We start from the raw sequence: 27,550 nt of genomic DNA on the forward strand, positions 1-27,550 counted from the left end.
ACCTTTCCTACTTTCCTAAAATAACTCTTTAATTTTAGGCTATCATATTAATTGGATTTCAATTTGAATTTGAAATTCAAATTAATCCTAATTGATAGCCCTCATATTAGGAAACTTTCCTATTATCAAAATTTGAAATTTATTTCAGATTTTCTTCAAATCCTTGTTTAGTCATGTGGGCCCCACCTATTTAATTTTAATTCCTCTTCTCCCTCTCCATGCTTGGCTGGACCCCCCTTCCTTGGCTTTCTCTCTCCCGAATTAATTCCCAATCTCCACAAAATCAGCCCCAAAACCCTCTCCCATTACCGTCCCATCCTTCCCTTTTTGGGATTAATTTGAAAATTTCAAATTAATTCCCTCCTACTCACCTAAACCGGAAATAATTTCAGATTTCCTGAATTTATTTCCTAGTCTCCCCACTATAGTTGGCCCTCTCAAGCTCTCACGCCGAACCAATCCTCTTCCTCTCCAAGCCGCCACCACATCTCTTCTTCTCCTCTTTGTTTTGTCGAGCTCCACCAAGAGAAGACTATTCTACCATCAAACTCATCCGCAAGAGCATTTCATAGCATGAATGGCGGATCCCGAAGTTGACCACGGATTCATGTTCGACGTTTACGGAGACATCCACATCGTTCGATCACCATTCTTCGACGTCGGGTTTGGTTTTGACGACACCGTTGAAGATTACTTGAACCGAATCCTCCCCACCCTCGTGGACGTCATCGACGATCAATTCTCGGACTACGAGTGGACCATCAACGGTCATCCACTCGTGCCACCTCCACCTCCGACTACCTTCCCAACAACGGCGTTCCTCGGCTCATTCATCCTAGTGGCTACCTCATTTCTAGTGTGGACGATCTTCCTCCGCTCAACCTAGATTCGTAGGGAAGAGAGTAGATCCTCAAGGTGAACAACTCCGTATTAACTTTTGGATTTGTGTGTTAAGCTCTTACATTACTTCACCTTGTATTTGATTAAATTATCTTGGTTAATCTTCATACAACTCTTTGCCTAAGCAAGTGGAATACTAAGAATTCTTGTAACTAACTTGGAATTGACGCATAATTTTATAAAGGTTAAACTTTTAGTAAATTCTATTTATGATCTTGTGTAACTCCAAGCTTGTATCACATCATGAGTTCAACTAAATAAGCTCGAATTCACGGTATTAGTGAGTGTACCGTTTAAGTATTATTCACATCTTGAACTGCTTAGCGTGGAACGCTACCATTTTCAACCCTTAAATTCTGCCATATGTTCAAATTCATTTCTGCTTGGAAACCTGGAACCTATGGTCTATACTTCAGTTTTCTAGTCTGTACTTTTCCCTTGCAGACAAGCAGAAGTATCCAAAAATATGCATTTAACTTTAAATTCATTGTTGTTTTTATGTTTTAATCTGGAATCATAGTCATGGAGGGCCAAGTTTCATTTTGAAATTTGTAGGAAGCAAGTATGTTATGCTTTTATGGGTATTTTAGAATACTATCATAATCCATTCTTCTTATTTATGTTTTTCCATCAAAGGACTGCACGTGTTTTTCTTCTATTTTTCTTCTTGTGAATTAATATTTACTCTTTTTGTTTGCCAGATTATCAGCGAGGACATGGGAGTAGTGAAGAAGGTATTGGAAGCAATTTTGAAGTCATAAAAACATTTTTTTCAGCCTGATTTATTTTAATGCATTTTTTTGTTTTAATTAAGAATATAATCATCCATTCATTTGACATTGTTTAGGGTTTTTAGCTCAGTTTGCCTCAAAACTTTTACTTTAGTTATCTTTTATGCTTGTGATGCCTACCCCAAATAGCTGTTATAATTGATAAGTAATGATGATGATGAGAAATATTCTAAGATTTTAGTAAAATCCATATTTTATGCCATTTTAATCCTCAAGGTTTCTTCTAGTTGGGGTTTATACTAAACAAGAGAGATCAAGTTAGTTTGCATCTCTCTTTAAGAATGTACCTGATTCCTTCAAGATTCCAATTTGTCTATTCCTCAAGTCTTCTATGTGCTTAATCAGCTACGAAAAGCTTGGGAACCAACGTCCAGCAGTCGATTTTCTTACATAATTGTTCATTATGATACTGAAACATTACATTTAGTCGATCATTCTCTTATCAGATATATTTAGTGAGAAACTTGTTTATTTTATGTCATAGCATACTTTATTTTATTCTCATGTCGGATATATTTATAAAGCAACATATTTATTTTGTCATATCATACCATCGAAGAGGAGATGCTAGTGTTTTTTGTAACTCGCTTATGGATATTTTAGTTTTAATTGCCCATAAAGAGCTCAAGGATGGACGAATAAATGAATATATAAGGTCTCTTGCTGAGTTTCAACTTCTCCTTAGGATGATACATGCTACTTTTCTTCCTCCTATGGTTAGTGCTGAGGTGAACATCTGGTTCACAACTAGCCCCTGCACTCCAACAGTTGGTGCCAAGTGCCTTAACTCCCCTCTATTTACTATACTTCTCCTCAAAAAACCCGTTTAATTTTGTTGAGTACTTGATATTATTTTGCAATTAGAGTAAACTCTGATCCATGCTTTGCTTAGCATGTCCAAACCTTCCTAGTTATTATCCATGTCATGCAGAAAACAACCCCAAGTTCTCACAATTTTCCTGCTGGAATTTTTATGCCTGCTGAAAATCTGCTGTGCTTATACTTTTCTACTGCTCTTTTTAAATCCTTCTTATGATTGTTATTTCATTTTGTTTTTGTTGCTGCTTTAATCTGCATTTTTTCACTTCCACTTCCACTCCTGCTTCATCCTTCTCTTTCCCGTACTTTTCTACCATAAACCCCTAATTCAATCTCCAGCTTACACATGACCACTGCTATTTTAGTAGTATACTCAATTAGCCATCACAACTGGTCCTACTTCAAGGCCCTTAGGCCTTTATAAATTATCCCATCGTCAACTCATGTTGATGGGTTACAAAGATACATATACACAGAGCATGAAAAGCATTTATGAAGGAATACGAGGTTGGTGATTAAAAAAAAAAAAACGAGGTTGGTGATTGCAGTAAGGATCATTAAAGATTTTAGGCTCTTTCTTTTTTCTCTTTCTCTCTTCTTCTCACCCTCTGCAACTTATCTTTACTTATATTTCTTCTAGCACGATCTCTCCTTGTGTTTCTTCTCTTCTCCATCTCTTTGCTTCTCTTGAGTATCCTGCCTCCATACAATGGAGCTCATAGCTTATGAACTCTTGAATGCATGTGTTTTCCATTGCTCTTGGGAGAATGAGTTTTTGATTTCTTTGGTGTGATTTGTATTGAAGGCAACGACATTTTGCAAGTTCAGATCCTCCCAAGACTGCTTCCTCTTATTCTCTTCTGTCTCATTGGTAGAGGCCTTTATTTTAGCAACTACATACATTGACGCTGTTTTGATTATCTTACATCTCTCTTAAACTTTCTTGTTGCTCTACTCTATCCCAAGAGATACAATCTTATTTGTAGAGCTCCAAATAGCTTATTCTCGAGGCTTTAGACTAGCTCCTTGCTGCTTATACTCTTTAATTTTCCTCGTGCATTCTTAGGCGGGGACATCTCTGTTACGTCAGTGCATTCTTAGACGGGGACATCTCTGTTACGTGCAGGCCAAAATGACTTATGTTTGTAGTCGATCAAAATTGTTGGTGGTTGATGCATTCATGTTTTTAGTTTATTTTTGTTTTAATGTATTTTGAACAATGTTAGTTGTGTTTTATATTTTTTTTAAGCTATCCAATGATGGTTGGACATCCAATGATCATGGTAGGAAAGTGCTTGGGCATGGCAGGCCTTGGGTTTGCTTGCACTTGGGTCTGTTTTGTCCTTGGGCTGCTTGCTGTTATCGGTTTGGAGCTGTTTGCTGCTCTCGGGTGGGGCCTTGGCTGCTTGGTGATGAGCTTAAAAATTTGGATTCCACTTGGTGTTAGCTCATTAATGTTTGAGCTGAAGTTTAGCTCAATGATTGAGGGAATAAATGCACTTCCTAACTCATTAAATCAAAAATGTATGCTACTATATAAGCTCATTATTGTGGAGTGGACTTGTGTCTCTTCTCTTCCCCTTGTCTTTTCGGTTTCTGCTGGCTGTTGCTGTTCTCGTGGTCCTCCCTCTCGGTTTTACCCCATCCTAGCTATTTTCCCGTGATGTGTTGCCCTGTTTCCTGTGCTGGCTCTTCAGGTCCCTGGCTGGCTGGGCTTCCCGTGGCTTCTAGTTGGGTTTTCCGTGGCTCCTCTCCCTGTTTTCTATGCAGAATTTCTGTTGGCTGTTATGTGTCTTTTGGCCTTTCATTTCCCCAATTCTGATTGGATTTGGTTGGAGGTGTTATAGCTGTTTATCTTCTTTCTTTTGCCTATAAAATAGAGGTGTTTTGTAATGGAATAGGTTGTTGAAAATTTGAGCAAAGTCTCTACAAAACCCTGAGGGTTTTTTTTCTTGTAAAAGCTTGAGAGCTTGTTCCACTCCCTTTCCTCGTCTCTATTTCGTCTTGGCTTCTAACCTCTTCTTCTCTACGCAAGTTCCACTCAACCTGTATCCTTTTTCTTGAGCCTTTGGAAGTTGTTTGTTGGTTGAAATTTGGAGACATTTGCTGGAGGAGTTTGGTAGGACGTTGGATTATTTTGTAGTGGTGGACCCTCAGTTTGCAAGCCTAAGCACAATTTTAAAATATTTTCCTACTCTCGTTGCATGTGAGGAAACCACTAGACGGTTATACTGAGGATAACGTTTTTATGTTCTTATTTTATTTCGCTTGATTTTGCTTTTGTTTCTTCGAATGTTTGTTTGATTATTTGCAAGCTATAGTGAATCGAGTTTGGTTTTATTTTGTCCTGGTGTTCTCCAACTTGTCTTTTCTCTCTAGTTTGCTTGCATCAGGCTTGGTATCAGAGCGAGTTAGAATATCCTTAATTTTTGAGTCTTTTTTCTTTTGAGATAAAAAATTTCTAATAATCCGAGGGAATGACAAAATGTGATGCAACAATTAGCGGACTTGCAAAATCAGATGAATGAAATGGCTAATACCCTTGCTAATCTTAATGTTAATCAACAACATGTCCAAACATTTGAAAGCGAAGAAGAAGTCCCTAGGGACCAAAATAAGCGACAACGAAATTGGGATTTTGGGATTAAAATTGATTTTCACAACTCTGAGGGTAAATTACAACCTGATCTATTTCTCAAATGGCTTGAGAAAATGGATCAATTTTTCGATTGGAAAGAAATTCCTAAAAATAGAAAGGTAAAATTTGCAAGTTTAAAATTAAATGGTCATGCTCTTACGTGGTGGAAAAACTTACAAAATAATAGACTTAGGCGTGGGAAAGAAAAGATACAAAACTGGGAACGGATGAAAGAAAAGATGAGGGGAAAATTTTTATCATCTGATCACGCACGAACTCTATTTCAAGAATTCAATAATTTGCAACAAGGAACTCAATATGTGGAAGAATACACTGAACTATTTTACAAACTTCAATCAAAAAATGATTTAGATGAATCTGAAGAGAAAACTGTTTCAAGTTATATTAACAGTATTAAGTGGACAATTCAGAATCAATTAAATTTGCATCATGTAATAAAAGTTGACGAGGCATATCGAATGGTAATAAAACTTGAAAAGCAACATTAAAGAGAAAAGGGTCATAACAAGATAACAAAAACTTATAAACGTCGACCAACTGACGGGGTTAAGATTCAATCTCAAACTTTTGTGGGAACATCGGGTACTAAAGCTAAATCTTTTGAAAATCAAAATGCTAATAAAGCAAAGGGAATTATGGGATCTAAACCATCTGAACAACCTAGATTAATTGGACCATGCTACAAATGTGGGCTTTGTGACCATCTTTCTGTGGCCTGTAGAAAAAATAATTCACCTAGAAATAACTACATTGAAAACGACGAAGAAGTAGAGGAAGAAGAAGAAAATGAATTTGAAAATGAAAATGACATTGAAGTAGAGAAAGTTGATGTCGAGGAAGATGAAGGTGAAGAACTTCTGGTAATACGACAAGTTTTAAGAACAAAAATTAACAACGGTGATAGATGGCTTAGAAGAAACATTTTCAAAACAACTTGTACAATTGAGGGAAAATATGCACTCTTATGATAGATAGTGGAAGTTCAGGAAATTTTGTATCACAACTGATGTTGATAAGTTGAAATTAAAATCCAAACCGCTTGCTAAGCCATATAAAATCTCTTGATTTAAAGAGAGAGGTGAGGTTCCTATCATAAAGCAATGTGTTGTCAACTTAACAATTAGGAGGTCTTTTAATGATCATGTTACTTGTAATGTTGTGCCTCTTGAGGTCTGTCACATTCTGTTTGGTCAACGTTGGCAATTTGATAACAAAACTATTCACAATGTGGAAAAGAACACTTACTCTTTGATTCAAAACAACAAGGAATTCACTCTCTATCCTAAAAAACATTTGCCTGATTTGCTTGCTAAAAATAACAAAGTTGCTGATGCTTTAGGTCGGAGATCTCATTTGTTGGTAATTGTTTATCCAACTATTGCTTCTTTGTTTTTTTGAAAGATACTTATGCAAATGACCCTGATTTTAAAAACATTTGGGATTCTTGTCTTGCTTATGGAACTGATCCTACTACTTAGTTTGTTATTCATCAATGGTTTTTGTTTAAGTGATCTAGACTTTGCATAACGAAAATTTTTTTAAGAGAACAACTTTTACATGAACTTCATAGTGAGGGATTGAGTGGACATTTTGGGCAGGGAAAAATTGTTGCTTTGGTAGAGGAAAAATATTTCTGTCCTCATATGAGAAAATAAATTGCTAAGCTGGTGAAACAATGCAAAATTTGTCAGGCTTTTAAAGGAACTTCTCAAAATACTGGTTTGTATATTCCTCTTCCAATTCTAAATAAACCTTGGGAGGATATCTCTATCGATTTTGTTTTGGGATTGCCTGTTACTTTTAGAAAGTTTGATTCTATTTTTGTGGTGGTGGATCGCTTTAGCAAAATGACACATTTTATTCTTTGCAAGTAAACTTCTGATGTCTCATATATTACTGATTTGTTCTTTAAAGAAATTGTTCGACTTCATGGTATTCCTCGCACTTTTATTTCTGATAGAGATACTAGATTTTTGAGTTATTTTTGGAGAACACTTTGGGCACAATCAGGAACTACTTTTCAGTTTAGCAGTGCATATCATCCACAAACTAACGGGCAAATGGAAGTTGTTAATTGAAGTTTGGGAAACTTATTGAGATGCCTAGCAGGTGAGAAATCATCCCAATGGGATTTGATTTTGCCCCAAGCTGAATTTGCTTACAATAATTCTTTTAATCGCTCCACTGGTGAAACTCCATTTGAAATCATTTATGGTCAGCCTATACCTCACATTTTAAATAGAAATTGTTTACATTGCCAAATAAAATTAGTGCTGAAGCTTCTGAAATCTTTGACCATATCAAAACTGTCCAACAACAAGTTCTTGAAAAACTCCAAATGGCTAATGTTAAATACAAAACTGATGCTGACAAACATCGTAGAGAAGTTTATTTCAAAGAAGGAGATTTGGTTATGGCTTACTTTCGTCGCCAAAGATTTCTTGTTGGTACTTTTGAAAAATTAAGCAGAAAGAAATTTGGGCCTTTTCGTGTTCTAAAAAAATTGGGCTCAAATACTTATCTATTGGATTTGCCTTCTACTGTTGGAACTTCTCATGTGTTTAATGTTTCTGACCTTTCTTTATATGAAGGAAATTTTGAAGATCATGTGGAAATTAAAACTTTACCATTCTTCACATCTGTTTTAAGTTATGATGAACAAGTCGTAGATGTTATTGATGCCAAGGTTACTAAAACTCGGCATGGTGAATACATGAGGTTCTTGGCAAAATGGAAGAATCATCCTTTGACAGACTGTACTTGGATGTATGCAAAAGAGCTTGAAAAGCGTCATCCGAAGCTTTATAAAAGAATTGTGGAAGCTTTCTCATCAGGAGATGAGATTTTTTCACAAGGGGGGAATTTATGCATTCATATTTTTAGTTTATTTTTGTTTTAATGTATTTTGAACAATGTTAGTTGTATTTTATGTTTTTTTTAAGCTATCCAATGATGGTTGGGCATCCAATGATCATGGTAGGAAAGTGCTTGGGCATGACAAGCCTTGGGTTTGCTTACACTTGGGTCCATTTTGTCCTTGGGCTGATTGCTGTTATCGGTTTGGAGCTGTTTGCTGCTTTCGGGTGGGGCCTTGGCTACTTGGTGATGAGCTTAAAAATCTGGATTCCACTTGGTGTTAGCTCATAAATGTTTGAGCTGAAGTTTAGCTTAATGATTGGGGGAATAAATGCATTTCCTAGCTCATTAAATAAAAAATGTATGCTACTATATAAGCTCATTGTTGTGGAGTGGACTTGTGTCTCTTCTCTTCCCCTTGTCTTTTCGGTTTCTGCTGGCTGTTGTTGTTCTCGTTGTCCTCCCTCTCGGTTTACCCCCTCCTGTTGTTTTCCCGTGATGTGTTGCCCTGTTTTCTGTGTTGGCTCTTCGGGTCCCTGGCTGGCTGGGTTTCTTATGGCTGATGGTTGGGTTTTCCGTGGCTCTTCTCCCTGTTTTCTGTGAAGAATTTCTGCTGGCTGTTATGTGCTTTTGGTCTTTCATTTTCCCAATTATGATTGGATTTGGTTGGAGGTGTTATGGCTGTTTATCTTCTTTCTTTTGCCTATAAAATAGAGGTGATTTGGAATGGAATAGGTTATTGAAAATTTGAGCAAAGCCTCTACAAAAACCTGAGGGTTTCTTCTCTTGGAAAAGCTTGAGAGCTTGTTCCACCCCCTTTTCCTCCTCTCTATTTCATCTTGGCTTCTAACCTCTTCTTCTCTACACAAGTTCCACTCCATATGTATCCTTCTTCTTGAGCTTTGGAAGTTGTTTGTTGGCTGAAATTTGGAGACATTTGCCGGAGGAGTTTGGTAGGACGTTGGACTCTTTTGCAGTGATGAACCCTCGGTTTGCAAGCCTAAGCATAATTTTAAAATAGTTTCCTACTCTCGTTGCATGTGAGGAAACCGCTAGACGGTTATACTGAGGATAGCGTTTTTATGTTCTTATTTTATTTCGCTTGATTTGGCTTTTGTTTCTTCGAACATTTGTTTGATTGTTTGCAAGCTATAGTGAATCGAGTTTGGTTTATATTTTGTCTTGGTGTTCTCCAACTTGTCTTTTCTCTCTATTTTTGTTGCATCAGTGGTTCTCACTAGGGATGTAATCTCATCTTTGTGGACTCTGAAGAGGCTTTCCATCTTTGCAAATTTAATAATCAGATGAGTACTAAAGAAATTAAATATCAAAATGTCTTTTTGTTAAACACGTGACAACATTAGCAAGGTTGGGATCTTTTGGATCTTACAAAGTTTGGTGATGGAGGCTGCGATAGTTTCATCGGGATCAACAACGCGAGCTCGCACACAGTGAAGGCGACTTTCTCCCTTCCCGAGCGCTTCTTCGGCTCCCCTGCAGTTGTCAGACTTCGGCTCCTTCGCCGCTGAACGACTTTCCCCTCCTGCCAAACCAGAAGTCAAAACATTTTGATCGGTATTGACAATAGGAGCCTGATAGGTGTGAAGCTAAATTTCTCCCTTTCATATGCTTACTCGGCCAAATCCATTAAAGTCGCCAAACTATGGAGAAAGGGGAGAGACAAAGTTTCATTAGTGTTAATTAAAATTATTTTTTAGTTAATTTAATTAGAATTATTCTAAATTAATTATAATTATTTTTAATTAATTTTTTTAGGTAATTTAATTAATAATAATTAATTTAAATTAAAGTTAATTATAATTAATTATTTAAATTAATTACAATAATTTAATTATAATTAATTATAATTAAATATGATTAATAAAAGATAATTATAATAGATTATTAGTTATAATTAATAAAAAATGCTTGATTCTCTTGCCTTGCCTTGGTCCACGAGCCTCCACTACCGACCCGTGTAGGTATAACCCTTAACCCAAAACCCCCGGTGAATGAGAAAAGGGAGTGTCCATCAGAACAATGAGGTATCTCATTGCAATGTTTAAAATTGCGTATTCAGGTATTGAGGCGTTTTTCATTCGTGAGGCGAGGCGTAAGCCTCAAGGCGTTTTGAGGCGTAAGCCTCAAAATCAAAAGATTGCGTAAACATAAAATGATAAATTTTTTAAATACTAATGAGTGAATAATATAAAACATAAAAAAACATAAGATATGAAGTGAAATCAAAATATCCCAATAATAAGACAACATGAAATGTTGTTCAACTAAAAATTCTATATTTCCCAAATCCCAATAATCTTTTCATTAACATATAATTCCAATTTCTAAAAATAAATAGCAATGACATATCACATAAGAACTCATAAGTCATCAGCACTGTCATCACTAAGGGGTTCTTCATTTGAATCATCATTATGATGAACTGCTCTCTCCCCTTCCTCCTCTCCTATAGAGTCCAATGTCGGGCATTTACTTCAAGATTTATGTAAGTTTTAATATATATAGCGTGAGGCGTAAGCCTCATGCCAGTGAGGCGAACCAAGTTGAGGCGCAAGCCTCATAACAAAAACTCGAGGCGTAAGCATCAAGGCGTTTTTTACTGGAATTGCAAAAGGCGGGCCTCAAGGCGAGCCTCATATTGCGTAATTTTAAACCATGTCTCATTGCAATCAGGTGATAACACTATGATTCACCTATGTTAAAATCCCAACCATCCCTTTGGCCCTTGATCCCATGGCCAAGGATGGAGATCTGTGGGAGGCTCACTTGGATCACATCAATATCCTTCTATATTTGGGTAGCTGAATTAGGAAGGATTATATTGAGGCAATTATGTATCAATTAGAACTTATTTATTTTCTTATTAAGACATCTTGTATAGATCTATAAATAGGGATAATTTTGTATAATAAGTAGAAGGTATTTTTACCCTTCTCAAATTTTATGAATCCTTTTTCCCTCTCCAATTATGCGAATTCTAACATGGTATCAGAGCCAACGGCCTTCATTGCCGATTGAAGAACGATCGTAGAATCGTCGGATGAGGAAAAGAAAAAAGAAGAAGAAATTGGAGCTTCCAGATGCAGTCGATGCTGCCTCCGATTCGGACGAACGCAAGCAAGCGGAGTCGACACCAGGCGGAGTCGAACATCCAGGCGGAATCGACACCAGAAGGAGGCAGCACCAGGAGGAACGGGAGCAGGGCTACGGAGCTCTATCCGACTCTCGCACTACCTGCGAACGGTCGAACAACCACGAAGGAACTGATCGAAGTATCGTAACTTCCGATCCGACAGAACGGAGAAGTCTTCGAAGGAGCATAGTCGAACAACCACGAAGGAGCTGAAGAAGCATCTTCTGTGACGCATTCGAAGCCGAACAGCAATGATGTCAAAGGAGCGTAGTCGGACAGCCACTGAGGAGCTGAAGAAGTGATGTGTGCCTACACCTCCTATGATGCAACAAAGCCATAAATGGAGGTGAACGAAGCTTGCAAAGAATTGAAGCACGTTCGACTCACGTGTGCGAAAGAAAGGCTTCATGCCCTAGCTTCTCTCGATCCGAGTCCTTTAAAGCTCGGTTTAGTTCGGTTCGGTCTACTAAACCGAAAGGTTATTTCAAAAAAAAAAAAATTCTTTATTGTCGTAACTAAAGATCAGAGGGATCTTTATTTTTTGGAAGCCTTTATTGCTGTCCAGAATCAAATAGATAGTCTTCATTACTATAAAAAAAAGGCCAAAATTTTGAGGAATATAGGTTCCCACTACCGGCCTTTATTGCCGGAATTATAAGGAATATTGGTCCTTATACCGACCTTTATTGCTAGAATTATGAGAAATGTAGGTTCCCACCTCCGGCCTTCATTGCTAGAATTTTGTCATATATTATCGTGCCTTCATTGCCGACATTCCCTTGAGAATTGAGAAGGAGACATACCTAAAGGATAATTAATCCACCCTCTCTGTTGTCCCACGACTGGCCTTTATTGCCATTTCCGGTATCTTGAGGGCTATTGTTCAACGTAGCCTTCATTGCTACCCTTACAGGCTTGATTGATATAGCCTTCATCGATATCATTTGTCATTGAAGCTAATTCTCCCAAAGTTTTGACTAAATGAAGGACTATGGTACACTAAAAGAGTTGATAATTCTACTAATTACCAAGCTGGGAATAACTGATATGTTTTCCCCAGCTTGAGGGGGAGTGCTAAAATCCCAACCATCCCTTTGGCCCTTGATCCCATGGCTAAGGATGGAGATCTGTGGGAGGCTCACTTGGATCACGCCAATATCCTTCTATATTTGGGTAGCTGAATTAAGAATGATTATATTGAGGCAATTATGTATCTATTAGAAGTTATTTATTTCTTTATTAAGACATCTTGTATAGATCTATAAATATGGATAATTTTGTATAATAAGTAGAAGGTATTTTTACACTTCTCAAATTTTATGAATCCTTTTTCCCTCTCCAATTATGTGAATTCTAACAACCTATATCCAAAAGTAGGAGATTCCTTAGTGCACTATAACCAACCTATAGAAAGCAACAAGTAGTGCATGCAATTTACTTGTATAAAGCAGCAAATAACTCAATTCAGAAGCTGCTACGCCACGCCATCGGATTTGCAATACTTATAAAAGCAGACAGAAGGCATCTAAATCTACAATGCCACGACACCAGATCCGTAACACTCGTATTAGCAGATAGAAGGCGTATATAAGTTCTCAAATCAAAGTTGGGTGCATTCAAATGGTAGTTGCCTACATAACTAAAATATTTCAAAATATCCCTGCACATACACTGTAGTTTGTATACACATAGATGCACAAAGAGGTAAGTGTAATCAAAACCCGCATGGTCCTCGATGAGCGTGTTATAAGTATACATGTGACGTCTAGGGATGCTGCGCGGGTTAATAAGTGAATTCAAGTTCGAACCCGATCCTTCTATACGGATCAATAGGAGCAGACATGGTTTGAACCGTCAAACAAATATACGATTGAGGGGACCAATATATTTGTTTTAATACATTCATATTAGGCCTTCAAGACTTATAATCAAAAGAATTTACTAACAAATGCATAAAGCCTATGAAACCCGATCCCTTATCAGCAAGCTGATAGAGTTGACAGGGTTCAATCAACAAAAATAAATAACCAATTTCACCCCGATGATGGCTGTGTTGAAAGTTTATCTCAACCGGAGGGGTTCACAAATACTTTCAAATGTTTTTCAAGCTTTGATCAAATACCCATAAAAATCCAAAAAATCTAAAAAATCCCAAATTCCAAAAATATTTAAAATTAAAATAATCCATCGAACACTTAAAGCAAAATTCATCCACCCTCTGCAACAATTTGCCGGAGTGGACAAATTAAAAACTATTTAAGCTCACAAAGAGCTAATGCCTAGTAGAAAATATCATTAGGATTCATTCTCAAACAATCTTCTGCCAATAAGGACGTTGTACGTATCATCTGACCGGCGGTTTTGCCGCCAAATGACACCGCAGGGTAAACGGTTATGACCCGAGGCTCTCTGAATCAAGTGGTTTTATCGCCAAATAGCACCACAAAATATCAGTTATGGCCAGAGCTAATATGCTCCTTAGTGACATCAAATCCTTGAGATATGGATCAATAGTATATGATCGATAGGGCACAAAGCTCTCTGTTAGCTAAGGTGGATTCAAATTTGTCCCTTTAGACAAACATTCAACCCAGGTCTACAAGGTACCCTTGGACGAAGCAATCCATGGCTGCCGACAATGATCCTTCTGTCAGGTTAGGTCGACTACCTCCTCTGACTAAGTAGACCAGGGACCATGATGGCCCGGGACGACGGAACCATGGGATCTTGATTGGTTCCATCATCCATTCCCTCACCATCCGCTTTAAGTGCAAGATGGTGAAATTTTTCAATTTAAATATCAAACCTTTCCAAATATCCAAATTCAAACCAAATTCCCAAATCCAAGCCCTTGCTACTACTATATGCCAGATAACACGTATTTACTACGTATTTGATTGACGACTAGCCTTAATCGAAAGTTCTTTCTCATTATTGGGAGGGGTAATTAACTATAGGGGCTTGCGCCTATAGGAAACTAGAACTCAGATCATAGTCCTCACAAAATGAGGACGAAATCTTTGGGTAGTGTCTTATCTACAAACCCATATGCCTTCCCAAAATTTACCCCAGAACTTAATTATGTTAAAACTCCCCCCGAAAAGAAAAGCAACAAATGCGGGCGAAGACCGGGGCCGAATTTTCGGAGCCCACAAGAACCTTCTTGGACAGCCCGATCCTTGGAGGGGTTATTATGGTGGCTGCAAGTACCACTCTTCCTTATCTTGGCCCTTGTTGATGGTCTTCCTCACCTTAACACTAACCCTCATGGTCGTCGACAACATCAACATTAGAATCAAAGCCATATTGCACTCTAGCATCAAGCTTGGATTCCAAATGTCCTCCTTGCTCTCTCAGTCCATCCGGTGAGCAACTTCTCTAGCTCTTCAGTGCAAGCTTTAGCTTGAACACCCTATATCAATGATGTTAGATGTGATCAAGCACTTATAATCCTTTTGCAGCTTTAAACATTAAAGCACTTTGCCCATCCAACTCTTTTTGAAGAAAAGGTGGCTGTCATCTTAAAATTTTATATCCAAAAGCTTTAATCTACAACTTACTGATAAGTCTTCTATCTACACCCAAAACTGAACATCCAAAACAACTATGCATACATGGTAGCCAAACTCCTGTTTAAAGCCCCGCTAGCTCCATCAACTAGTAAGCTAAATGCTCAATGAAATGCATAATCCTAGTACGAGACGCAATTAACATGTATGCTGATATTTCAAACTAATATAAAAGTCATAAGCGATACACATTTATAATTAAAAATTGAAGAAATAAATAAATTGTAATGATCAATGCATAAAACTGTGCAATGTACTTTATGAAATATTACAGATTTTCGCCCTTGTATCTTATTTTATTCATGTACAGTTGTACACCATTTTAGAAAAGTCATATGATGCGTATGGACTTTAGTACGTTCATGGCCCCTCCTTTCAAGGTTGGATCTAAAAATTCTAACTTTTTAGAAGAGAGAGTCAAATACCATTGGTACGGTTTCTACTAAGGCTTACTTTGTGAGATCTTTCGCTTTTTCTTGTGCAGGTCATTATTTTCTGGCCTATCTCTCGTAATATAACTTTTCTCATTATGAACAAGCTATCATAAAATTGAAACTTTTCTTGTTGCCAGAATTTTCATCTTATAATTTCATCTCATGATTAATACAAAGAAATACCATAAAAGTTAGATTTTAAAAAATTTGTTACATGTATTAAAGATTTGGTATCTCACCTCATTTTCTATTAACAGGATAGATTTGCTCTCTTAGAATATCTCGACCTCTTTTCTTTTTATAGACAACCTAAATAATAATGATTTTAAAATTTATAAATAATTCCTAAATTTGAAATTAATTTATGATAAACCTACAAAAATAGAACTTTATCTGAATTGTATTTCCTCTTCATTCAAATCATATTCTAACTAAAATAGCAAAGGAAACATTATAAAAAAAGAAAATGCAAATTGATGTTAATTCAATAACTTTTACATTCTTGCAAATTAACATATACTTCTATATATCAATTTGCTTAGTTTGACTAGTAGAACATAACGGAATAATTATTTTATTTTATTTTTTATAAAATTGGATATCTGGGGAAAAATTAAGCTCATCATTTTGAAAATTTTAGGTTATAATGTATATACACAGTAACCAATGTGGGCACGCTTCCTTTACCCTGAAAGACTGGAAGTGTTCATTTTGTAGCATATATTCCAACATCAATCTTATTTTTTCTCTTGTACTCTGAATGTTGATTGTATCATTAGTCAACTCTCTCCAAACCATGAAGATTTGTGGAAGAATATTCTCAATGAATTTTTTATCTGCCAATTGTTTATTTGGATCTTCCTCACTTAGTTTTTTTGGTCCAGATAATTGACGAAGGACAAGGATGGGAATGTCCAAGAGAGCTTTATGAAGTCGAAGCTTGGTATGTTTGTCTTCATTTAGTAAGCCATGTGCATTTTTTATTTGTTCTTTCTTCTCTGATAGGCCATTGATGGCTGAGTAAGTATCTCAGTAGTATGATGAAAATGTTATCATCATGGCCATCATGGTACTTCTATCTTCAGGATAACTGCCAAAGCAGCTGATGGCAAAATGATCCTGCCGCGTATGAACAATCCATATCACTTTACATTTGGCAAATCAGAGGTTTGTAAAAAAATTTTCTCTTTTCAAATTTTTTTGTCCTTTAGTATCTTCAATAGTATATGCCAGATATTGAGCATGGTTGACCATAACCTTTTTGAATATATGATCCTTCTTGGATGGTAGGTTTGATCAGTTTTTTAAATTCCATTGCGATTTATTTATTTTTTAGTTCGCCCGCCCTGGTATATCATTTTCTAACCTGATTTGCTTGTGCAATTTATCTATGTGCTTTCTATTTGAAGTTATATTTTACTCATTGTGATGTGGCAATGATTAATAGACCATTGAGAAGCTTGAATGTTATTTAGATTTTCTTTTTTTTTATATTTGTATGATTTTTTATATTGATATGCTTAGTTTAGATACCAAAAGGGCTTGAGATGGGAATTGGAACAATGGCCAAAAGAGAAAAAGCTGTAATATTTGTGAATGATAGCTACTTGACAAATTCTTCGTTGATACAAATTCCCGAAGGCCATGTAGAGGTTCAGTTTGAAGTGGAACTTGCACATTTTACTCAGGTAAGGTTATTTTTCTAACTGAATAAGCTTACTATTGTCCAATCTTATCCCAACTTTTTTTGTAATGAAGAGATATTTTCTTATTTTGTGCCCGACTTGCTTTCCTGTATGAAAGAAATTTGAGTAAATTTTAAATATTTTTTGGTGCCTTGCTTAAATGGTTGAATTCAATCTTTACATTTCTAGCAGGCCTAATATTTTTGATGTCATCTTGAAATGACAGGTGCGTGATATGCTTGGTGATGGGCGCCTTATAAAGCGTCGAATACATGATGGAAAAGGTTTAAATCTCTAAGAGCTGTTTTAACCATTAAAAATTCTTAAGATAGGGCAGTGTATATTCAATATCACTTCATTTTGAAAAAAAAAATCCTTATTAAAGTTATCATATGAATATTCACTATTTTTGGCCAATTCATAAATCATCGTGCCTCCAATTTGTCATTTTGATCAAACTGGAAATGTTTGTATAGATCGTTACTGATGAGATCACTATAGATTGATGTGAAACAAACATGCAATGAACAAGAATTGCCTTGGCGAAATTAATGAAATTGATGAAATTTATCTTGCTAATAAGTAACCCTTTGCTTGATCAAGATTGAGTTAAGAATTTAACGTTGAAAGATTTAGCAATGACAATAGATTACATGTAGAGATTATGGTAACTTGCAAAATAATAACTAAACATTTAAGTAATACAAATAGCTAATGATAACAAAGCCCCAAGTTTAAGATCTAGATCATTCACCTTGAGGTCCGTCACTCGTTTTGAAAGTGGTAGCTAGCGGAGGAGAATCGTAAGTAGGCTTAGCGATGCTACTAGTAGACAAGTGATCTTGAGAGGACTCGTCGCCGGGAAAGAAGCCGAATTTGGAGGAGCGGGTGGGCGACCGTCAATGATCCACTCGGAGTCGGGGCGTTGTTTGTCGATGACGATTATGAGAGTCGGTAGGATCCGATCTAAGTAGGCTCCAACGGTATCGTCGTCGGAATCAAATCCTGCGTCGAAGAACGGCGATCGTTGGATGTGGGGGTTGCCGAGAGCGTCGAACACAAGTCTCCATTCAAGTTCGAGGTTCGCCATGCATGGTGGGAGAGTAGGCCGTGAGTTAGGGAGAGAGGGGCACGGGTTTGAGCTAGGAGAATTTAATTGTGGTAGAGATCCCAAGGTAGAATGCAGGAATTTTGATTTAATTCCAGAATTTGGGAGGTTTTAATGGGGGGAATTTAATTTGAAATTCAAATTAAATTAAAAGGTGGAAGGGGCGGTAAAGAGAGGGGAATTTGGGGCTGATTTTGTGGAGTTAATAGGGTGATTAGGAGAGAGAGAAGCCCAATGAAGGGGCCGGCCAAAGAGAGAGAAGAGGGAAGAGGAGTTTTAAGCAAGTGGGGACCACACAATTGATTTCAGAATTTTACCACAAATCTGAAATTAAAATTTCAGTTTTAAAATAGAAAGGGGTTTCCTAATTAAACAATCAATTGGATTGAATTTGAATTTTGAATTCAAATTCAATTTCAATTTATTTTGATTGCTTGAATTAAGGAGACAATTTAGGTAACATTAATGGCCAATGAAACTCCAAAGTTTCAGAATTTTGAAATCTAAAATAGGAGGGAAATAGGGGGCGGCGGCAAGGTGGGAGGGGACCGATGGGCTGGAGTGGCCGGCGGCGGCTGGGTGGGGACTGGGCCGGCGGGAGGAAATTTTGGCAGGGGCGGGTTGGGCTGTGAAGCCGGCGGCTTGGCTGGATCCCAAGGGTGGTCGGCGGCACTAGGATGAAGAGAGGGAGAATTGAAGAAATATGAGATTTTCTTCCGACGTTGATTTCCCTTGCTTTGAATTTCTTCTCAATTCTACCTTCCCACAATAAGCTTGGATTAAATCTAGAACTCACGAAGAGATCTAGTTCTCCCTTTGAACTCACTAAGAGATCAAAGGGAAGTGCACTCACAAAGAGAACAAAGGAGGATAATTTTCATTTCAATCAAAACTAACTATTACATGAGAAAAGGGCCATATATATAGGCCACCAAATGACAAAGAAAATAAAAGACTAAAATGCCCCTTGGGCTACAATAGCGACCGAAAACCCATAAGGGAAAAAACGGAAAAACATAAAATAAAATAAACTATTACATAAAATGATGAAAATGCAGATCATGATCGTGGCCGTCGATCTCCGGCGTCAGCGATGGTACACGTGTCGAAATCTGATGTCCCCATCATAGATGCTTATGGGTTGCACGTGCACTTATATCTTTGTAATAATCAACCTCTGTTGAAATTTCTGGACCATATATGAGTTATTAAAAAGGTGGCAAGTACACTTGATGAGAACGGCAATTTGAACTTTTGAAGTAGAGTTCTACTTGAAGAGTATGAAAATTCTGATTTTCTAGTAGCTAGTTCTCCTTGCATTTTGGGAGTTGATACAACACAGAGGCCCAAACCAAGATTCATGATTCGACTCAAGTCCCGATTAGTTTCTTATTAGATCATATTATGAATTTGTATTTATTTCATTTTAAATCTGGCATATTTTTAATTTAAATTAGGTAGGAAATATCTTTTAAGTTAATCTTGTTTTTTAATTTGAATTAGATGATAGGTGTTAGTGTTGGAGGTCGACTTATGGAAGTTCTTATATTTGTAGTTACTAGACCATATTTATTTGGGTGTCTTTTGCGGCAATATATTCAGTCTTTTGCTGAATAAGAGAGAATTTTTTTTCCCCTCAATATGGTATTAGAGCGGGGTTAACCATACTTTGCTCATGCCTCTTCCTAAACGTCTCTCTTTTGCTTGTTGTCACTTACACCTTTTTTTAATTGTTCATCATGATCATTACTCATGCACCTCGCTCACTTTCAAGCTTTTGCACCCATCAAAATGCACACCTTTGCCTACTGCTTGCATGCACTTGAACTCACATTGTGTCTCACTTGCTCCTCCCACTGCCTTTCAACCACATTACTCATTGAATAGTGGCTTCAATTATTACTTCTCTTTAGGATCCTCCTGCAAAAGCTCATTAGCCCTAGCCACATCTGCATTAAAATTTGCCATTGTTGGACTATCTTGTTATCATGATTTATCTTTCCTATTCTTCACACTCTCACCAGTGTCCTAGCATCTCAATTTTCTCTCAATGACTTCAAAGCCTCATCCGTTTTTGGGTGTAATTGTGAAATTCAATGGTACTAATATCATATGGCCAATCGCTTTTTGTCGATTCATTTGACAAAATCCATCACCTTAATGTTCGTTCCTTAGAATGTGATAGCAGTGTCAAAAGTTTCAAAATGGCAATCTTATTACACCATTCTCACATGCTCTCTCAATTGTCTTAAATCTTTTGTTGCCTCAAATATCATGTTTCAAGATATTATAAGACATGAGACTTTCTTCACTCTGCTTATTTTTATTGAAGTAATAGTTTATATCTAGATGCCAAATCCGATATCCTCTCTTTTCAATATCATAAATTGCCCATTCAGGAAGTACTACAGCACCTTGTGAGCTAAATGAGAAGAAATTCTATAGTATAGATCCTTTACTTTTGCAGTTTGATAGAAGCATGATCAATTATTTTTAGGGATTTTTACATACATACCACTTTATAACTTGTGTATTACATATTTAACACCTAATTCTTAAATATTACTCCTGCCACCTATTCTATATTTTCACAACAAAATTACCACTCCGTTAACAGCGATACCTCACTCCGTTTTCTCTTCCTTCCCGCGTGGGCTTTCCGCTGGAGAACAGGTTTTTTCCAGCGTCAGCTGCTCTGTCCGAGCGTGTATCATCGCGATTTTCTCCAGATTGAATCCCTCCGTATCTGCTCTTCCACCGTAGCTGCTCTTCCATGAGAGCTAACTTTCCTTCCCGATCTGTTTTACCAAAACTTGTGCTGCAGTTTCGTTGTGAAAGCTCTGTGACCTGCAGTTTCGTAAACCATTGAACTATGAGCTTATTTCCATGGTGAATGATATTGAATGATCTGAGACCTGCAGTTTAATCCTTTGTCTTTTTCAGCTTACTTTTTGTTTTTGTTAACCGAAACTTCCCAGCAGCAAGTCAAAATAAATTTGTTGTTTCCACCGTTTCTGATTCGAAATATTTAAGTCAAATAAGAATGTACAATATCACTCTTTTGCACATGAGTTTCTACTCTTCTTTGGTATTCCTTGTGGAAAAGAATGGAAGCTATCACAGATTAAGATGGAAGCTGCTGCAAAGGGCTTGCTTTCTGCAACCAATGAGCTATGTATTACATCTGTAAAGGCAAAATTGGCTTCTGGTATACCTTGTGCTTCTTTCCTCATGAAGTAAACCACATTAATCGGCTTCTGCAGCCCGCGAGAGGAAGATCGGCGAAGATCTACAGCCCGCGAGAGAAGAGCCGCACAGCTCGAGAGAGAAGAGGATTTCGCGGTGGTTAGGGCTTGCCGAATGAAAGAGACAGAGTGAGGTTTTATTTCAACAGAGTGGTAATTTTGTTGTGAAAATAGAGAATATGTGGTAGGAGTGCAATATTTAAGAATTATGTGTTTAATATGTAATACACAAGTTATAAAGTGGTATGTATGTAAAAATCCCTTATTTTTATTACCAAATTTCTCTCTGATCATCATCCCTCGTTGCAACATTTATAATTTTTGTTAATGATAGATTTTGCAATCCCCAATAATTTGGTCTCTCTCTCAAATATTCTTTGAATTATAAAGCTTTTGACAACATCTTTGCCAGTTTCTGACAGGCATGCTCTTGCTACGAGGCATCATGGTGGTGGTGGTACTAACATTGGTCATGGCCATTGGAGAAAGACCTTCCCCCTTTATTCTTACAGTGGTCATACTAATTAGTTTTTAGAGCATTTCTGGGCCAACTTTGGGCAGACTTCCATTGCACAACACGCATTTGGATCCTGTGACTATTAATGGTGCTTCTAATTTTGCCCTTTTTGAAAAGCATTAGGCTCAGCTAGTTCAACTTCATGAAACTAATTGTTTGCCTCCCAAATTTTCAATCATTGCATTATTCATTCATTATCTGACTAAAATTCATAACTGCTCTATAACCTTTCATTATTTTCATTATAATTTTTTTCTTGGATCTCAATACAAGAAAGATGATTGATATTGGTGTTGAAGTTGGTTTAGTTTACCCCTTGATGCATGAGATCCTTTTATCTTCCACCATTACTTGGTGACAAACCCTCTTTTCGGGCTATTCGATGTATTAATTTTTTGGGTTCTCATTTTTAGAAAGGCCATTGATGTTATAACTCACTTACCAAATGCATAAATACTTATGCAAATATTTTCTTTCTCGAGTCCTTTCCTTATTATTCATCATCATTTTTCTTGGTACCATTCTCTCTACATGTTCCTCTTCCTCTTGAAGTGTTTATATTCATCTCTCCCCTTTTAAAGGCTTAAACATGTTCATGCCATCCTCTTCTTACAACTCCATCCACATTGTCCTAATCGGGTAAGCCTCCATCTCCTATAGATGTATCTAATCTCCATTCATCCATTGCCATATAAAAACGTTAATGGCAATTTAGTTTTGTATATATATGTTTTAAATAATCTTTCATCTAGTTTTTAACATTTTGTATTATCCTTTTCACTAGTTTGTATTCTCAGGGCTTACCGCAAAGCAATATAGGATCTTGAATAGAGATAGGCTGAGGACATTGAAATGATTGCTTGTTAAATCAAAACAAATAAGATTTGGTTACCCATCCTTACATTAAGTCAATTCCATATTCATGGATTTACACCAAAAAATTCATCATGGTGGATCTATCGATTAATCCAAAGCTTGCCTTGTACCAAGGACTTTGCTCAAGTTTATCTGATCAACTAATTTTATGCATGATCCTTAATTTCTATGGTCAATTTGATGCGGACATCAGTACGAAGATTTGGCGCATCTATCACAGGCGTCGTCGTAAATCGACGGCCATTATTTAAATTTTAAATTATGAGTTATTTTCTGCATTTTAGTTCTTAATTAAGGTATTTCCTGTTTTACCCCTAGGATAGTTTATGTGAGTGTTATGGCCCAAGGGGCAATTTTGTAATTTTTATTTTTCTCATGTTGTGGCCTATATATATGGCCTTTAGCTATTGTAATAGGATGATGATTGAAATGAAAATTTTTCTTATGTTTTGTTCTCTTTGTGAGTTCAATATCACGTGATCTCTTAGTGAGTCATGAGAGGAGAAGCCCGAGGAGGGTAATTCGCAATACCCGTCAATCTTTAGAAGAGTCCGAGGTTCGCGGTTCTTACGATCTCTTTGTGAGTTCGTTAGTTATCTCTATCTTTCTCGTATATTTTTGTTCATCTCCTTCATCTCCTCTTCATCCACCCAAGTATTCCCCTAGCTCCACCTCCTTAACCCACGGCCGACACTCCACCCAACCCCTCATACCGCCGGCCCAAGCTCTAGCCATCGGCCACCTTCCACCCCCTTCTCCCCATTGAAATCCTTGCCTAATTTGGGTAATTTAATCTTTGGACAGATTTTCGAAATTCAAATCCAACAAATTTGAATTTGAAATCTTTCCTAATTTGTCATTCTATTTTTGGAAAGTTCTTAAATCAGTTCTTTTGAATTTCAAATTCAATTGGATTTGTTTAATTACTTTCCTAATCCTAAATTTATAGTTATGCAAGCATGACACCTCATCCCCACATTCCCTCTCTCTCTACATGCCGCCGGCCACCATGGGGCTTTCCTCCCATTAATTCCTCAATTAAAGCATTAATGGCCTCTTAATTTGAAATCAAATTTCAAATTAAGTTCCCCCCAATTTAAATTAAAACTGAAATTAATTTCATGATTTTGAAAATTCCTGAAGGCAAATCAATGAGCCTTAAATCTCCACATTCAGTTTGACATTCAAAGATTTCCTAATTTTCAACTTCTATTTTAAGAAAGTCATTCATGCAATCTAATTTAAATTCATTTGAATTCTAAATCCAATTGAATTTTATATTTGAAATTCAAATATGAGAGCATTAAATTCCCTTGCTGAATTTGAAAACCACCGCCCCCCTGTGAGGATTACTAGGATTTATTTCCTAAGTTATTACTAAGCATCTTAGAAATTTGGCTCTCTTTGCCAGCCGAAATTTCCCAAAGCCCAAGCCATTAATTTCCTTCCCAAAAACTGAGAGTGTATTAAGGAAATTTCAGATGTAGTCGAATTCTCCCTGGACCATTTTCTATTTTATTTTTTTTCCTAATTCATTTCACGGCTTCAAGGAGTCAAATTTCCCTCAGCCTCCCTTGGATCCAGCCGCAGCAGTTCTCCCCTCTCCCTCTTTTCCTCTGCTTGTTACATGCTGATTTTCTTCTCAGATTTTGTGGAAAAAAATGCTGGAATTCCCATCAGATTTTGTGAGGAAAATCTGAAAAGGTTGGGATTTCCAGTAAAGAATTGTTTCAGATTCTTGGAACGATTTGCTCTTCAAGACGATTAGAAATTTCTGAGATAAATCCAGACTTTGCAAGGAAAAAAATTACAGATTTTGGAGAGGAGACCCTCTCCAGAACAAATCCTCCTTCCCGTTCTACATCACAATTCCATCTTAATTATTTTATTGTGGCTATCGATCGTGGTTGATTGTTATTACAATTGAATGTGAGTAATTTAACAATTGAATGTGACTTTACTAAAGTTATTTATATGGACCACACACATAGATATATATATATATATATATATATATATATTGCTTTAAAGGCTATTTATAGACTTAAGCAAAGCCTTCGAGTTTGGTTCGATAAGTTTTGCAAAACTTTTGTTGAGTTTGGGCTTTATATCACTATAGATCATTCTATCTTTGTCATGCATATTTATCTTAATTTGTTATATTGGCTGTTTTTGTAAATGATATTTTTTTACATGTGATCAAATTGAGATTTATTGAAGTGAAACTTTATTTTTAAAAATATTTGTTGACTAAAGATTTGTGTTGTCTGAAATATTTTTTTTTTTTGGAATTGAATTTGCATGTAATAAAGTTGGTTATTACTTTGCTCGAAATAAATGTTTTCAATCGTCTAGAATGGACTTATCTTTTAATTGCAAATCTATTGACCTTCTCGTTGGCACTCTAAATATTATTATTGAAAAGAGATTTATTAGAATACAACAACAACGACAACATTAAGCCTTTGTCCCACTATGTGGGGTCGGCTACATAAATCCTTTTTCTCCATTGTGCCTTGTTAAGAGTCAAATTCTCATTTAAATTTAATAAAAAAATGTCAATTCTAATATTTTTTAACCAAGTTTTCTTAGGTCTACCTCTATCTTTCTTAATATAAGACAAATCTAATACATCTACTCTCCTAACCGGGTCATCGGAAGGCTGTCATTTTATGTGCACAAATCATCTAAGGTGACTCTCTCTATTCTTATCTGCCACTGGAGCTACTCCAAACTTTTCACGTATATGCTCATTTTATATCCTATCATAAGAGTAAAGCCACTCATCCACCTAAGTATTCTCATTTCTTCAACACTTAATATTATGTTTATCTTTTAATGACCAACATTCTGCACCATAAAGCATTGAAGGCGCACCACCATCTTATAGAATTTTGAATTTTCCCTTAAGTTTGAGGGGTACTTTTATATCACATAATAAGCCCGATGCATTCATCCACTTCAATCATCCAACTTGAATTCTACTAATAATATCCCTATCTATTTCACCATCACTCTAGTAGACCCAAGATATCTAAAAGGTGTACTCTTATTAATGACTTGATCGCCCAAAATCACAATCCCCCTTCTAGATATATTAATACTAAAATTACACTCCATATATTCGGTTGTAGATCTACTCAAACGAAAACCTTTAGACTCTAAGGTTGACCTCTATAATTCAAGTTTACCTTCAACTCCCTCTCTAGTCTTATCAACAAGAAGAATATCATTAGCAAAAAGCATACACTAGGGTACATCCTCCAAATTTATTAGAATGTTTCTCGTAAATTGATGGTTGGTAAATTGATCTTACTATCAATAGAACTGCATACCTTTTGTTTTAGGAGTTATTAGTCATCACTAGTAAACTCTTAAACAGAAATATCGAAAAGCATTTATTGTGAAGTCCCAAGGGAAAGTGCTACCATACACTAAGAATGAGCATTTTTAATGTTTATGCTTTTTCTCTGGCTAATTATACTAGATTTGATGATAGAAAACCCACATCCAGGTGTAATATATTTGTATGAAATTACTTGGTTAAATAGGAAAGTAAAATTTTGTTTAGAAGCAGCTTTTTCCAGTGTGGTGTTTAAAAAATACATTTATGATTTCGTATGTATTGTTTGGATTGCATTTCTTGAATGTATTTAGAAATTCACATGTGGAACTAGGGGTGTCAATTTCGGGTCACGGGTCGGGTTCGGGTCGAACCCGAAACTGACCCGGCACTATTCGGGTCAACCCGAACCCGACCCGTTTTTAAAAACGGGTCAGTTTTCCTGACCCGAACCGACCCGCTTCGGGTCCTGGTCAACCCGAAACGACCCGAATGACCCGTTTCCAACAAGAAAATGGCTAATTTTCGGGTAAAAAACGGGTCAATCTCCTCTTTTCGGGTAAAAAAACGGGTCAATCTCGGGTTGCCGGGTCAAAATCGGGTTTTCGGGTCAAAATCGGGTCACTTTCGGGTCAAAGGGTTAACCCGAACCCGACCCGATTTTTGAAACGGGTCGAAATGCTGAACCCGAACCCGACCCAATTCGGGTTCGGGTTGACCCTAACCCGAAATTTTTGGGTCGGGTTCGGGTCGGGTTTTCGGGTCGTGTCAAATATTAACACCCCTATGTGGAACAATAGAAATGTGGCCACAGGAGCTCACTTGCAGTCTCTGTTTAACATATTCAACTTGCCTCTTAATAGCAAGAGTTGTCATTGACATGCATCAATGATCTTAGCACCGCTGGAGAAGGATGTCAATTTTATGAGGCTGACTGCAAGAAAAAAGTGGTGTTATCGTCTAGTGGTGTGAATCCCATCAAGGGCAGTTGTTAGAGGGTTGACAAAGGACTTCGAACCAAGGCTTTGGCAGCATGGATCATTTAAAGAACTTGGAGCAACGAAGGGGTAAAATGAACTTCTAAGCTTGAAACAGTATATCAACGATAGGTGTACAAAAAAAATCTGTAACTTTTCAATAATAAATTTCACCTTTGTTTTTTTCAACAAAAGTTTTCACTTGGCATTTCAAATATCAACAACTATATCAAATATAGCCTAAGAAATAAATATGGTGGCCAGATCAAGCGTTGAGGTTGAATACAATGCCATGATATGATCTACATGTGAAATGATGTAGGTTAATACCCTTCTAAGGGGATTTGATTTTTCAACCATACCACTACCATGTCCTTAAAGTTTTCATGCTAAGGGAATTTGGTTTTTCTACCAGACAACCCCATGTCTTTAAATTATGATATTCATATTGCTAGTAATCACATATTAAAAAAAGAATCTAACATATTAGGTTTGGCTAGTCATGCTATTGACGATGCTTTTCCATCAAAGAAGATTGTTGCCTTTTATTTTTCTCGCTCACAATAGCTAGTAGCAAGGTTTAAAATTGCGTAAATAAACTTTAAGGCATTTTTCGT

At 36.7% G+C, this 27,550-nt stretch overlaps 1 protein-coding gene across 1 annotated transcript; it reads left to right on the forward strand.

Annotated features, from left to right (window-relative positions):
• The first annotated feature begins 1,605 nt into the window (after positions 1-1,605).
• On the forward strand, positions 1,606-26,943 carry LOC114579341 (peptidyl-prolyl cis-trans isomerase PASTICCINO1-like). The gene is made up of 6 exons (XM_028693577.1): positions 1,606-1,634; positions 16,067-16,125; positions 16,268-16,349; positions 16,712-16,870; positions 17,094-17,151; positions 26,855-26,943. The coding sequence occupies exons 1-6, from the start codon at positions 1,617-1,619 to the stop codon at positions 26,926-26,928; spliced, it is 450 nt and encodes a 149-aa protein (XP_028549410.1). The 5' UTR covers positions 1,606-1,616; the 3' UTR covers positions 26,929-26,943.
• The last annotated feature ends 607 nt before the right edge of the window (positions 26,944-27,550 follow it).

This window comes from Dendrobium catenatum, unplaced genomic scaffold (assembly GCF_001605985.2).
Source record: "Dendrobium catenatum unplaced genomic scaffold, ASM160598v2 fragScaff_scaffold_323, whole genome shotgun sequence".
NCBI classification, from domain to species: Eukaryota; Viridiplantae; Streptophyta; class Magnoliopsida; order Asparagales; family Orchidaceae; genus Dendrobium; species Dendrobium catenatum.

Excerpts from the sequence above, each read along its gene's own strand:
- LOC114579341 (XM_028693577.1), top strand. Across the intron at positions 16,871-17,093 it reads AACTTGCACATTTTACTCAG|GTGCGTGATATGCTTGGTGA; the intron begins GTAAGGTTATTT and ends TTGAAATGACAG. Across the intron at positions 17,152-26,854 it reads TCGAATACATGATGGAAAAG|CACCGCTGGAGAAGGATGTC; the intron begins GTTTAAATCTCT and ends CAATGATCTTAG.